We start from the raw sequence: 12,702 nt of genomic DNA on the forward strand, positions 1-12,702 counted from the left end.
AAGCTATTTCCTGTTTGTAACACTTTTTGAGATTTTGCAAAGAAAAAATAATGAAATGATTTTTGTTGGTAATGAGTTTTTTTTATTAATTTATTTTGATTTAGTATGTTAAATGATTTGTTTGTGTGTTTTGTTTTGAGATCGATTGTTTTGTGGTGATTTTGGTTGCGTAAAAATGCTATTCATCTAACTTATTATACTAATTATTTTATATGTATGTAGGTATGTATGTTGTTGCATGGGTGCAAATGCAAATGTCTATAAAAATTTGTGATGCTTTTTTCCTCTTTTTATTTTTTACTAATTTTAAATATTTTGGTCTTATCTTAAAAATATAAATAAATGCATTTTTGTTGTAGGAGTCATTAATTTGGTGTTATATGGCAGTTTAAATTATCCACATGGTTTTTAATCGCGTTCATAATCACGACAGCTTGAAGGTGGTAGACTCATGGATACGGCATTGTCCAATCTGTAAGCATAAATATTTTAATTTAAAAAATATATATTAATTATTTTTATTGTTATTTTATTTGGGATTACCTTCTAGATTCACTTTCCAATAGATTTGGGTCCAGCGGATGCTGTGAAACGTGTCGCAAAGAATCTCCCAGGGTATTGCGTAAATGTTGCATTTCACGATTTGCTTTGGAGCTGCGCAAAATATATTGCTGGCGGCGTTTAGCCTCTTGGGCCAATTGTTCGCGCAACATTGAAATCTACGAAAGGGGAGAAATAAAACAAAAACAATTAGTAAATGTTGCAGCTCGAAGGAGAATCCCATTTCAGAAGAACTGACTCTCTGAATAGCCAGCAAACTATTCCAAATTATACCTCATATAAAAGGCACATATATCAACCCTAGAGAAACTAAACCCTCATGGGGAAAGTTCAAGCAATCAAAAGGGCATGAAAAGTCATGACAAAATTCAATTCGAAGCAGATTTTAAGCCATCATGGAATTAAAAGGAAATATTTAGTCTTTGCACTGTCACTGGGCAATATTTTGGGAGTCGTTAAAATGGAATTGGTAAGTACTTTACCATGCTTCCGATAGGAAGATTGTGCCAAATATGGATATAATAAAAGATCGATTTGTATGCCCTCCACCATATATGAAGGGTATAGCCTCTTAACGAATTGACATAGATCGCCAAAAATGTAGAATTTGTCTTTTGTCTGCAGGCACATCAAGGTCGAATATGGGCTATATCGATTCATGTTTAGGCATAGCCCCCATATAACAATACCACCAATTTTCTGCATTTTGGAGTTTTCAAAATTACAAAATTCTGTGTAATTTGGCACATTGGGTTCCTATTGGGTACCAAATCTCCACACTAAAAAATATTAACGGCCCATTTTTTGGGTAGTTCCCATACAAAGGTAACCTCAAAATATGCGGGTCATGAATTTTTTGGACAAGTTTTTCAATCAAATTGGCACTTTGTGTTCTTATAAAAATCTGTTCATTTTTTCGGGTAGCTCCCATACAAAGGTTTCCCCAAAATATGCGGATCATGAAGATTTTTGACAAGTTTTTTCGATCAAATTGGCTGTAATTTGGCACTTTTTGTTCTTATTGGTTACCAAATCTCTCCATTAAAAATGATACATATCGGCCAATTTTTTTTCGGTTAGCCCCCATACAAAGGGACCCTTAAAATATGCGGATCATAAGCTTATGGGACAAGTTTTTTGATCAAATTGGTTGTAATTTGGTTTTTATTGGGTACCAAATATTCCCGCTAAAAATTATCAATATTGGTTAAATTTTTTGGGTAGCTCCTATACAAAGAGACCCTCAAAATATGCAGATCTTAAAGATTTTGAACAAGGTTTTCAATCAAATTGGCTGTAATTTGGCACATTGGGTTCTTATTGGGTACCAAATCTCCACACTAAAAAATATCAATAACGGTCCACTTTTTTGGGTGGCCCCAATGCAAAGGTATTTCCAAATATACGGATCATGAGAATTTTGGACAAGTTTTTTAATCAAATTGGCTGTAATTTGGCACTTTGTTTTCTTATTGGCTACCAAATCTCTCCACAAAAAATAATTAATATCGATCCATTTTTTGGGGTAGCCCTCATATAAAGGTAACCTCAAAATATGAGGATTTTGAACAAGTTTTTGAACCAAATTTGCAGTAAATGGGTATGACGGTTTCTAATTAGTGATTTTTTCATTCGATTTCGCTGTAATTTGGTATTTTATTCTACCTTCTTGAAATTGTATAAACCCCCCAATATATAGTGGTTATCTGCATATCATACCTGGTTTTCTAAACGCAACACTTGTTGACGATGACTTTGTTCACGGGCATCCAATAGCTTTTCAGCATGCATTTGGGCACTGCGATAACGTTCCGTATCCAAACCATCCATACATTTGGCGCTGTCGTGTATACGTGCCTTGCAACGGGCCAGCTCTGATTCCTTTTCAGCTAATAGGGTCTCTAGGCGACGTACCTTTAAACGTAAATCACGATTTTCTTGTTCAATAACGGCGTGATCTAGGCCACAATTGAAGCTATTGCCACCACCCGGTGCCGAAGAATTTTTACGTTGATAATTACTACTTGCTTGATAATTACTATTGGCCGTCGTATTACTTTCAAGACGATTCGAATCATAATTGCCATCGTAATATGGTGAACTCTGACCAAGACCACCACCACCACCGGAACCACCCATTGCCGATTTTTCTGATCTATCGAAAACACTATCACCCGCAAATTTACTCTTTCTTTCCGATTCCAATTGTTTCACTTTATCCTGTAGCACCTGTAGTTTGCTGCGTAGCTCCGATTTTTCGCGCTGTGATGATTTCAATTGGCGACTCAGCTCATCCTCTTCGCTGTGGTTGTTCGAGCTGTGATTCTTATCGCCCGATTCTTGATTCCATTTTGCAATACGGAGCTGCGATTCTAAGGCAGAGTTTTTCACTTCCAAATCATTAACTTGATCTTGTAGCCGTTGAGCACTATCCAACTGGGCCTGTTGGCCACGTCTCAGATCGTTAATGGAAGCTTGGGCCTTTTCCAAACGTTCACTTAAGATGCGTTTCTCATTCTCGGCAGTTTGTAAGGACTTTTGCAGAAGCTTAAGTTTATCTTCATTGGCCTGAGAACAGTGACCTTGTTCGGATATTTCTTTACTGGCAGTTTTAAGTTCACCTCTTAGTTCAGCTTCGACGACGGCGGCCTTTTGCAGCCGTTCCTTCATTTGATCCAAGGATGATTTGAGTGATGCACACCTATCTTCCAATTGCGCCATTGCTCTATTTTGATTATCCAAACGTTCTTGGGCAGCTCTAATGTGACAATCCTTTTCCTGCATGGCCATTTGTAGACGTGTAATATCGCCCTCCAAGGCAACACGTTGCAAGTCCAATTTTGTGGCACGGCCTTCCAGTTTGGCCAATTCCTCTTGCAGGTGGCGTTTTTCATTTTCCAGTTTGGCGCCATGCTGTCGGCATTTCTCCAAACGCTCTTCGTTTTGTGAGTTCTCTTCGCTGCAGGAGTTTAATTGCATTTCCGTTTGGGCCAATTTCTCCCTCAGCTGTTGACATTCGTCGACCTTCTTTTGGAATTTCTCTTCGAGAGCATTCAAAGCGGAGACTTTCATGCTGCGCTCGGTGTCCAGATTACTCTTTTCCTGTTGTAAATGTCGGATCATTTGTTGCAGTTTCGATACTTTGGCATCGCATTTCATTTGCTGATCGGCGGCATCCTGCAGCTGTTTCTTGGTGGTCATCAATTGCATTTTGAAATCATCTTTCTCGCGTTCTATTTGGGCAACTTGGTGCATAAGGCAGCGTACTCCTTTGCGAATCAGATCGGGATCAATGTCAAGTGAGGGGCCATCTGGGCAATGGGAAGTGCTACGTTGATCGAAATCATGGCAGCTGGGCGCTACACCACCAGAGACACTGCGAACAGGGCTGAAACGTCTCGAAGGGCTGACAAGACGGTGGGACAGATTGACACTACCATCAATTTGTATGCCGGCAATGCGACGTAGGGTGTGAATGACGGAACTTAATTTATGTTCACATTCACGTTTGTGCTGTTCCACACAGGCTAGCTGTTCATCTAAGGCACGTATACGTCCCTCTGCACCTCCCAGACGAGCTTTTAGCTCTTGGATTTGTTGTGTGGCGTCGGCCAGACATACCTCCAAATTGTGTTTTTGATCTTCCAAACGTTTCTCCCGGCCGCGAGCCTCTTCCAACCGGGCCAATAGCTCTTGTTCGCGGTTGTGGAAACGATGTTCCTCTTGATTGGCATGACAACGAGCTCGACCAAGTTCTTGACGAGTGGCACACAAATTCGCCTCCAAATCTGCCAATTGTTTTTTCACTTGATTCAATTCTTGGGTGGCACGTTCCTTGAGCTCCGTTTCGGCAGCCAATTTATTTTGTAACTCTTTTCCGCCCTCATCTTTCTGGGCGAATTCCATTTGGGTCTTTTGCAAAGTATTTTTCGTTGTATTCAATTCTTGGCTAGTCTTTTGAAGATTATTCTCGGTTTCTTTGAGTACCGTGGAGAGGCGGGTACGTTCGATTTCCAGTGTATTTTTACTATCTTCCAAACTGCTTATTTTCTGTAGAGCTTCCTCAATGGCACGGGCTTGTTCACGTTTGGCACCCTCAACACGTTTGACATGATCACGTAGTTCCTCATTGCTGGTGGAATACTTGTCACGTTCGATATTGCTATCGGCCAACTGGCGTCTCGTGTCGGTTAGATCTTTACGCATACTTTCAATGTAACCTTCGTCTGGCAAAGAATAAAAAGAATTTAAAAAAATATTCAAGATTTTTTTATTCGAAATGTTTCACTTACTCTCTTTAGCCTTACGCATGGTATCCTGCAGTTCACTATTCAACGATTCCATTTTGTCATCCTTCAAACGTATGTCCATTTTTAATTCATCACTTAGCCGTTGTAAATTATCCCGTTCTTCTTTGAGGGCATTCATTTGGATTTCTTGTTTTCGTATACATTCTTCAAGTTTGATTCTGGAAAGAACAAAAGGGGAAATAATTATTAGAGGATTGTAGTTTTTGAGGTTATGTGCTTAGTTTTGTTTACTTTTGTTCTTCTTCTCGGGTACGCAGCGCCACCAATTCATCTTTTAGCTGGGCAATGGCGTTACGTTGTTTTTCATCACGGGCATTGTGTTCTCTCTTTGCCCGCTCTAAGGCATCTTGTTCCGTTTTCAATTCTCTTGCAACAGCTTCTAATTTCTCCTGTACGGCTTGTTTGTCACGATGAGCTGGAAGGAAGATTAATAGGAATTGGGATCGTTAGATGAAGTAGAGTAATGACAAAAATAGTTTCGGAACTTTTGATCTTGAAGTGCGAATATCGGAATGAAGGAACGAAATCGTAACACCCTGTAGATTGGGAAATTCACAGAACGCATTCTGTGAATGAATTTGGGCTTGAATAAAGAATTCCGACTTCCGTATAAGATTATTATTGATAAGTAAATTTCAGAAAAGTTGGATAGCACAAATCACATATCGACATGCCTACAGACAAATGTTGCTACAGAGTGTAATGAGAACCTAACGGAGTTATGAGGTAAAAGGGCCATAGAATACAAAGAATGCACCCTGGAAGACGTATTTAATAATGTTAATACCTTTGCTATAAAAAATGGTTTAGTTGTGGTTTAAAATTCGTTTTCGAAAATTCGTATTCTAATTATTCGAAAAGTACTAACTAGTACTAAATATAGTACCAATGGTCTTGGGTAAACTCTAAAATATTGAATTTTGATCATTGTTGGTGTTCAGTGCTGTGAAAAGAGGGAGGTTCTGAAAATTGGTACTAAAAGTGTACATCAAGTACAAAGTGGTACTAAATTTAGTACAAATAAAGGGATTAAATGGTTTAAAAAATGCATACCATAAGTGTGATGATTGCTATGCGGAGTTATGAGATATATAATACTCTCGTACTCTAATTATACGAAAATTACTAACTAGTACTAAATTTAATACCAATGGTTATGGGTAGAAGTCTTCATAGACCCACTGAATGGTGTCTTTATAGGCGGACTGAAGGAAGACGAGCTGAAGGGAGTCTCTATAGACGAGCTGAAGGGAGTCTTTATAGACGAGCTGAAGGGAGTCTTTATAGACGAGCTGAAGGGAGTCTTTATGAAGGGAGTCTTTATAGACGAGCGGAACGGAGTCTCTATAGCCGAGCTGAAGGGAGTCTTTATAGACGAGCTGAAGGGAGTCTTTATAGACGAGCTGAAGGGAGTCTTTATAGACGAGCTGAAGGGAGTCTTTATAGACGAGCTGAAGGGAGTCTTTATAGACGAGCTGAAGGGAGTCTTTATAGACGAGCTGAAAGTCTTTATAGACGAGCTGAAGGGAGTCTTTATAGACGAGCTGAAGGGAGTCTTTATAGACGAGCTGAAGGGAGTCTTTATAGACGAGCTGAAGGGAGTCTTTATAGACGAGCTGAAGGGAGTCTTTATAGACGAGCTGAAGGGAGTCTTTATAGACGAGCTGAAGGGAGTCTTTATAGACGAGCTGAAGGGAGTCTTTATAGACGAGCTCTTTATAGACGAGCTGAAGGGAGTCTTTATAGACGAGCTGAAGGGAGTCTTTATAGACGAGCTGAAGGGAGTCTTTATAGACGAGCTGAAGGGAGTCTTTATAGACGAGCTGAAGGGAGTCTTTATAGACGAGCTGAAGGGAGTCTTTATAGACGAGCTGAAGGGAGTCTTTATATATACGAGCTGAAGGGAGTCTTTATAGACGAGCTGAAGGGAGTCTTTATATATACGAGCTGAAGGGAGTCTTTATAGACGAGCTGAAGGGAGTCTTTATAGACGAGCTGAAGGGAGTCTTTATATATACGAGCTGAAGGGAGTCTTTATAGACGAGCTGAAGGGAGTCTTTGTAGACGAGCTGAAGGGAGTCTTTATAGACGAGCTGAAGGGAGTCTTTATAGACGAGCTGAAGGGAGTCTTTAAAGTCGTACTGAAGAGAAAATCTCTATAGTTAGTATAAAGAACTGTATAGGGGTGATGTATATAGATTCGGATTCCATAGCATTTCTAAGTGGTATCTCTTAGAAGTGCTGGAAGGACCTCTAAAAGCAAATTCTCACCTATCAACAATGCCTGCTGTTTCTCATTCTCCGCTCGAATTAAGGCCTCTTCATGTTGCTGCACCAAACTTTCCAAATGGGCCTGTAATCCCTCCAAGCGTTCCTGTTGTTTTTCAATTTCATCATCTTTTGCCGTTTGGAGGGCCTGCAAAGCTTGTTGCATTCTCTTTTCCAGAGCACTACGTAATTGAAGCATATCATCAGCATGTTTCTTAGCAGCCTCTTCAGCATTTAATTTCAGATTACTGAGTTTTTGATTGTAATCATTTTCTGCTTCACGGGCAGCATTCAAAAGCTGTGTTTTCGTGTCTTGGGCACGACGTTGACATTGATCCAATTCTTTTTGCAGACGAGCGGCGTTATTTTTCATCGATTCCTCTCTGACCAACGCATCTTGCAGCTCTTTTTCCAATTGGGCACGTTTTTCTTCTGTGGCTTCCAGATTGGTATTGGTATCGAAGAGAACCGCATCGAGGGATTCCTTTTCGGAACGCAAGGCAGCCAACATTTCCTGGGGAAGGAGTGAATGTTATTAGATTATAGATTCTTTGAATGTGATTGATTCGAAACTTACCTGTAAACGATGTGTTTCCTTTTCGTGCAGATCAATCACCACCTGTTTCTCCTCAACATCCTTGACCATTTCCTCAAGATTACGATTCAAACGATTATTTGTCTCACTGGTCTGTTCCAATCTTTGACGTGTGCGCATTAGTTCCTCATTAAGCGATTCCTTTTTACGACACATCGCTGTCAATTGATTGTGTATGTCACCACGATCACGAGTTATACAAGCCAAGTCCTGGAGAATTTTTTCCTTTTCCATTTGCAGACATTTGACTTTTTCACTAAAACCCAAATTATCGGTTTCCAGCTCCAAACGTAGTTTATCCAAATTGCTAAGCTCTTTGCGTACCTCAGCCAGTTCGTTGTTTTGCTCATGCAATTGTTGTGATAATTTTTTACGTTCCTCCTGGACCTCAGTCAGGGTAGTTTGTATATTCTTAAGTTCATCACTGGCTGAGGAATTATTGGAGGATGCTTTTTCCAAACGTTCTTGTAAATCACATTTCTCCAGCAGAATTTTATCGAGATCATATTCTAAATCGGATTTTTGTTTTTCCAGGAGGTTAATTAAATTTTCCGATTCAATACGTTGCTGTTCGAGTAGATCACGATTTAGGCTGACACGATTCAGTTCTTCACGCAGCGATATGGTTTCTTCACGCAGGCGGCTACCACGATCTTCTTCGGCTCTGAATAAAAATAGAAAAATTTTAGAAGGGAAAATGAAGGGAACTGATAGAAGTGGAATTGAAGGGAGTTTAAAAAGGCGAGCTGAAGGATGAAGTCTTTATACGAATGACAATGTGAAGTGAGTATTTATAGACGAACTGAAGGGAGTCTTTATTGACGAACTGAAGGAAGTCTTTATAGACGAACTGAAGGGAGTCTTTATAATCGGATTGAAGGGCGTATTTTTAGACGAACTTAGGGAAGTCTTTTTAGACAAACTGAAGGGAACAGATGAACACATTTGAGAAGGAGTCTGTCAAAGTGGGTCTGGCAGTAAATGGCGAGAAGACCAAGCTGATGGTATTAACGCGTAAGTTGTTAGATGCTACAATGGTCAAAGTAAGCAATCAAAACTTGCCAGACCAAACATACACCCTACAAGACGCTGATACTACCTGTGCTGTTGTATGGATCATGGTTACTTGCGCAAGCGGATGACTCACCTCTTGAGTATTTTAGAGAAAAATTCTTCAAAAAAATCGTCCCATAGATTTGCTTTGACGTTCCATATACCACATATTTGCAGAGATTCACGTAGAAGGGAAAGGCCACGAATTCGATTAAAAGATCTAGTGGAAGACAACATCTCGGAGTATGGACTTTCAAACTCGAAGAAGACCGACGCGCCTGAAATAATTTTTTAAGCTCGGCTAATGGAACAAATCTTCTGTCACAAGCCAGCTAAGTACGTAAGTAAGGTAAGAGGCGGGTGAATTCAGTCTGTAAAGCCAAGCTGAAGGTAAATTTTATAGGCGAACAGAAAAGAGTCTATTGATATACTCGAATAACTTCTTCCGATTGCATTTAAAAATATTTTTCCGAATACTTTTTTGAAAGATTGGCTTTTATACGAAGACTTCATCAGAAGATTTAATGGCTTTCTATGAGAAAATCTATTGGGCTTCTATTAGAGTTGGGTAGTTCCGGAACGAACTAGTTCATTGGAACTATTCCAATAAAGGAACCATATGAACTAGGTTCCTTGTTCGTTTATTTGATCTCTAGATATTTGAAGGAACTTTTTAAAAAGGAATTAGAAAGATCGATCCGCTCCGTGAATTAGATTGTCCAACTTCTACATAAAATACCAAAATACTTCTTGATATTTTATAGGAACTGTAAACTTACCTCAAATTCAACTCGGTGATATTTTTATCCTTTAGAATTCTTTGGATTTCCAATTCCACCGCCTTCTTATCCTCCTCAAGGGCATCGATTTTCTTTTGCAGTTTACCATAATTGAATTGCAGTTTTTCAAAATCTGCACTCAGATTTTCAAACTAAAAATAGAAAAAACAACAACATCATCATCTCATAATTTTCCAAAAAAATATTTCTAACACCCCACTTACCGCATTATTTATTTCGGCTTTACCCTGTTCCGATTGTTGTTTTTGTTCTCGGATCTCATCGAGCGTCTTCTGCAAACTATCGCGTTCTTTCAGCAATTCTGAAAGTTTTGAATTGCTTGCATCCAACTTTTCGGTTAATTGTTGTATTTTAGTTGTCAGCAGTGCTTTGGTCCCTTCACTGGTATCCAATTGTGTTTTGGTGGCCGTCAGATTCTCTTGGGTGTTTTGATATTTCACCTGCATATCGTGGAGAGCCAATTGGTATTTGTGTAGGGCAGCCTGCACCGCGGAGATGGTACCCTCAGCAAAGGCTTGAGAGGCTCTAGCCGATGAACGTCCCGGCGATTTAGCCCTAGATGATGCACCGCCACCACCACTGTCACGTGACAAGTGCATATGTTGCATATCGCCACCCGGAGTTGCTGCCTCCGCCTGCTCTCGATCCGCAATCTCGGCGTCTAATACCACAGCTTGAGCTATTTCTCGTATCGAACTATTCAGACGATCAATTTCATCATTGTAACGTGATGCCAACATTGCCTGTGATTCCGCCTGGGCACAACGATCTTCCAGCTTTTTCAATTGATTCATTAGCTCAAGTAGGCGTTGATCGCGTTCCATGACTTCATGGCGAGCAGATTCATGTTGAACTTTTAAAGTGGCTAATTGATTTTGTAGCTCATCATTTTCGCGTTTAGCTAGAGCCAGTTGTTCATCAAGTTGCCGTTTAGCTTGTTGATGATTGAAGGCCACGTTGTTACAGGTGGCATTGATGTCCTTAACGGCACCGTTTACCTCCATACCCATTTTGGTGACTTCGTTACGCATTGCTGTTTGCATATCTTTAAAGGCACGCTTGACCGCAACAATTTCACGCCACATTTTCAATAGGCGATTGTGTTCGCTGTTGTAATAGTCTTTGAAAGCCTGCGGGATAAAAATAAACAAAAAGGGGAAAAAGAAGAAAATATAGATCAGATAGGAAAATAATTTAAAGGAAAAGGTAGCACCACTAAGGTCTTCAAAAATATTTAAAGGGTCTTGAAAAAATATTAAAAAACAAGCTTGTGGAGTGATTTAAAAATGTTTTTAAAAAAGTCAAGCTTGAAAAAATGTATGTAGGTTCTTAAAAAAAATGCACACTTGAATTTTTTGGAAAATCGAGATGTATGGCGACTTTTTTCCGAATATCTCTACCCACCTGTTCTTCCTCCTTAAACTCATCCTCTTTGACCAACAGTTCATCACGTAAATTCGACCAATCATTGGTCAATTTTTGTAAATCATTGGTCAGTGCTTCATTGGTGCGATTCGATTCGATCAGCTGTTGTCGCAAGGCATTATTTTGAGTCATCAGCTGTTCACATTTTTTATGTTCCTCCTCTAGTTTGCGACACAATTCACCGCTATCTTCATGGACAACAAATTCACGACCCCCTCCACAGGTGGGTGGTGAGGGTGGTGTCTCCAATGAAGATGAACAAGGCTGACTCGAGTGGCCCAAGGTCAATGAAGTGGAACACTGTGGAATACAAACGAAGAAAATAGTATTTTGAGAAACTAAATTTGAAAATGAAAATATATCAAATTTAACTATGTAACACTTGCTGGGAATAGCGAATTACTGAAGAAAGATCTTTCGCAGCAGGCAGATTGAGTAAATTGAATACGAGAGCAATTTCTCTATTTTGGAAATTATTATGAAATTTGACTTCGACTACTTTATTAAATTGAATTATTAATTAGCAATTTCAATTTCGATGTAAACCTATCATAACTCACCATAACTTGACTGGACGTGGGACCGGTGGTAATTTTTGGTGCCGCTGCTGGACATGGTGTCGGTGGTTTAATAGTTTCCTGCATACGCTCTTCCAAATCGTTACAACGCTGACGATATTGTTGTATCTTCGATTGTAAACGACTCACCAGAGTGGTTTGATTCTGTTGAGCCTGCTTATAGGTATCCAAACGACGTCGATAGCTATTCGCCTCCTCGGCTAAACGTTGTCGCAGCTCTTGATTTTGCCGTAATAGGGCCGAAGTGCCCATATCTTCTGACGGTGTTGGACTTAACATTCTGGGCGTAGTTGCAGCTCCGTTTATCGAACCTGTTGTGTTATGATCGTTTTTTGTCGCTGTATTCCGACTACTACGATTTGTCTTGGAAAAGGGCAGTCTTGTTGAAGGCGGTCCAGGCTGATCCAGGAGCGATGGACAAGGAGTTTGTTTGAAGTTGTCTCTGTACGCTTGCATCTGTAAGAAAGGGATTAAAGGGTTAGTATTTTATCGACATTAAATTTTGATAGCTGTCCTTGATATTTTTTAAAAAATCCACGCTTGTGAAATGTCCTTAAAATATTAAAAAAAATCGTTTGAAAGGTCCTTAAAATATTTAAAAAAAATCAGTGCTTATGAAAGGTCATGAAAAATATTAAAAAAAAAAATCCACTCTTATGAAATATTTTTAAAAAATATGTTTACAAAACCCACGCTTATGAAATGTACTTGAAAATATATATTTTTTTAAATCCATAAAATATTTTTTATAAAAAATCAACGGCTCTGGAAAAATAATTAAAACAATGTTCACGATAGTGAAAGGTCCTTCAATAAACAAAGTACAGGTCGCATTTTTGATTCGAATTGGATGAAATTTGGCACAACTCATTTATTTGGCCCAAGGACGAACCCTATTAAAATTGGGAAAAATCGGTTCAGATTTATATATAGCTCCCATATATATATTCGTCCGATTTAATATAAATGGTGCGCCAAAGTCCCTGTATATCTTTCGATTTGCATGAAATTTGGCATAGCGTACTGACTTGAGTCGACCGATTTAATGTAAATGCTCGTGAAAATAGGTTCAGATTTAGATATAGCTCCCATATATATATATATATATTCGT

General features: G+C 39.2%; 1 protein-coding gene across 1 annotated transcript; it reads right to left on the reverse strand.

The window, feature by feature from the left end:
* Nucleotides 1-408: 408 nt before the first annotated feature.
* On the reverse strand, nucleotides 409-12,046 carry LOC133332530 (rootletin). The gene is made up of 11 exons (XM_061540932.1): nucleotides 11,573-12,046; nucleotides 10,992-11,312; nucleotides 9,791-10,717; nucleotides 9,567-9,718; nucleotides 7,717-8,398; nucleotides 7,143-7,653; nucleotides 5,103-5,286; nucleotides 4,854-5,029; nucleotides 2,281-4,787; nucleotides 544-719; nucleotides 409-472 (listed from the first exon to the last, which is right to left on the reverse strand). The coding sequence occupies exons 1-11, from the start codon at nucleotides 12,044-12,046 to the stop codon at nucleotides 409-411; spliced, it is 6,174 nt and encodes a 2,057-aa protein (XP_061396916.1).
* Between the last annotated feature and the right edge of the window lie 656 nt (nucleotides 12,047-12,702).

The sequence above is a fragment of the Musca vetustissima genome, unplaced genomic scaffold (assembly GCF_032173495.1).
Source record: "Musca vetustissima isolate MV318-11 ecotype Yass unplaced genomic scaffold, APGP_CSIRO_Mvet_v1 utg6459, whole genome shotgun sequence".
Taxonomy (NCBI): domain Eukaryota; kingdom Metazoa; phylum Arthropoda; class Insecta; order Diptera; family Muscidae; genus Musca; species Musca vetustissima.

Coding starts and splice junctions, on each gene's coding strand:
- LOC133332530 (XM_061540932.1), bottom strand. CDS start 12,046: ATGCAAGCGTACAGAGACAACTTCAAACAAACTCCTTGTCCATCGCTC. Junction 10,718..10,991: donor AGTTTAAGGAGGAAGAACAG/GTGGGTAGAGAT, acceptor TTTATCCCGCAG/GCTTTCAAAGACTATTACAA. Junction 720..2,280: donor TGTTGCGTTTAGAAAACCAG/GTATGATATGCA, acceptor CCCCTTTCGTAG/ATTTCAATGTTGCGCGAACA.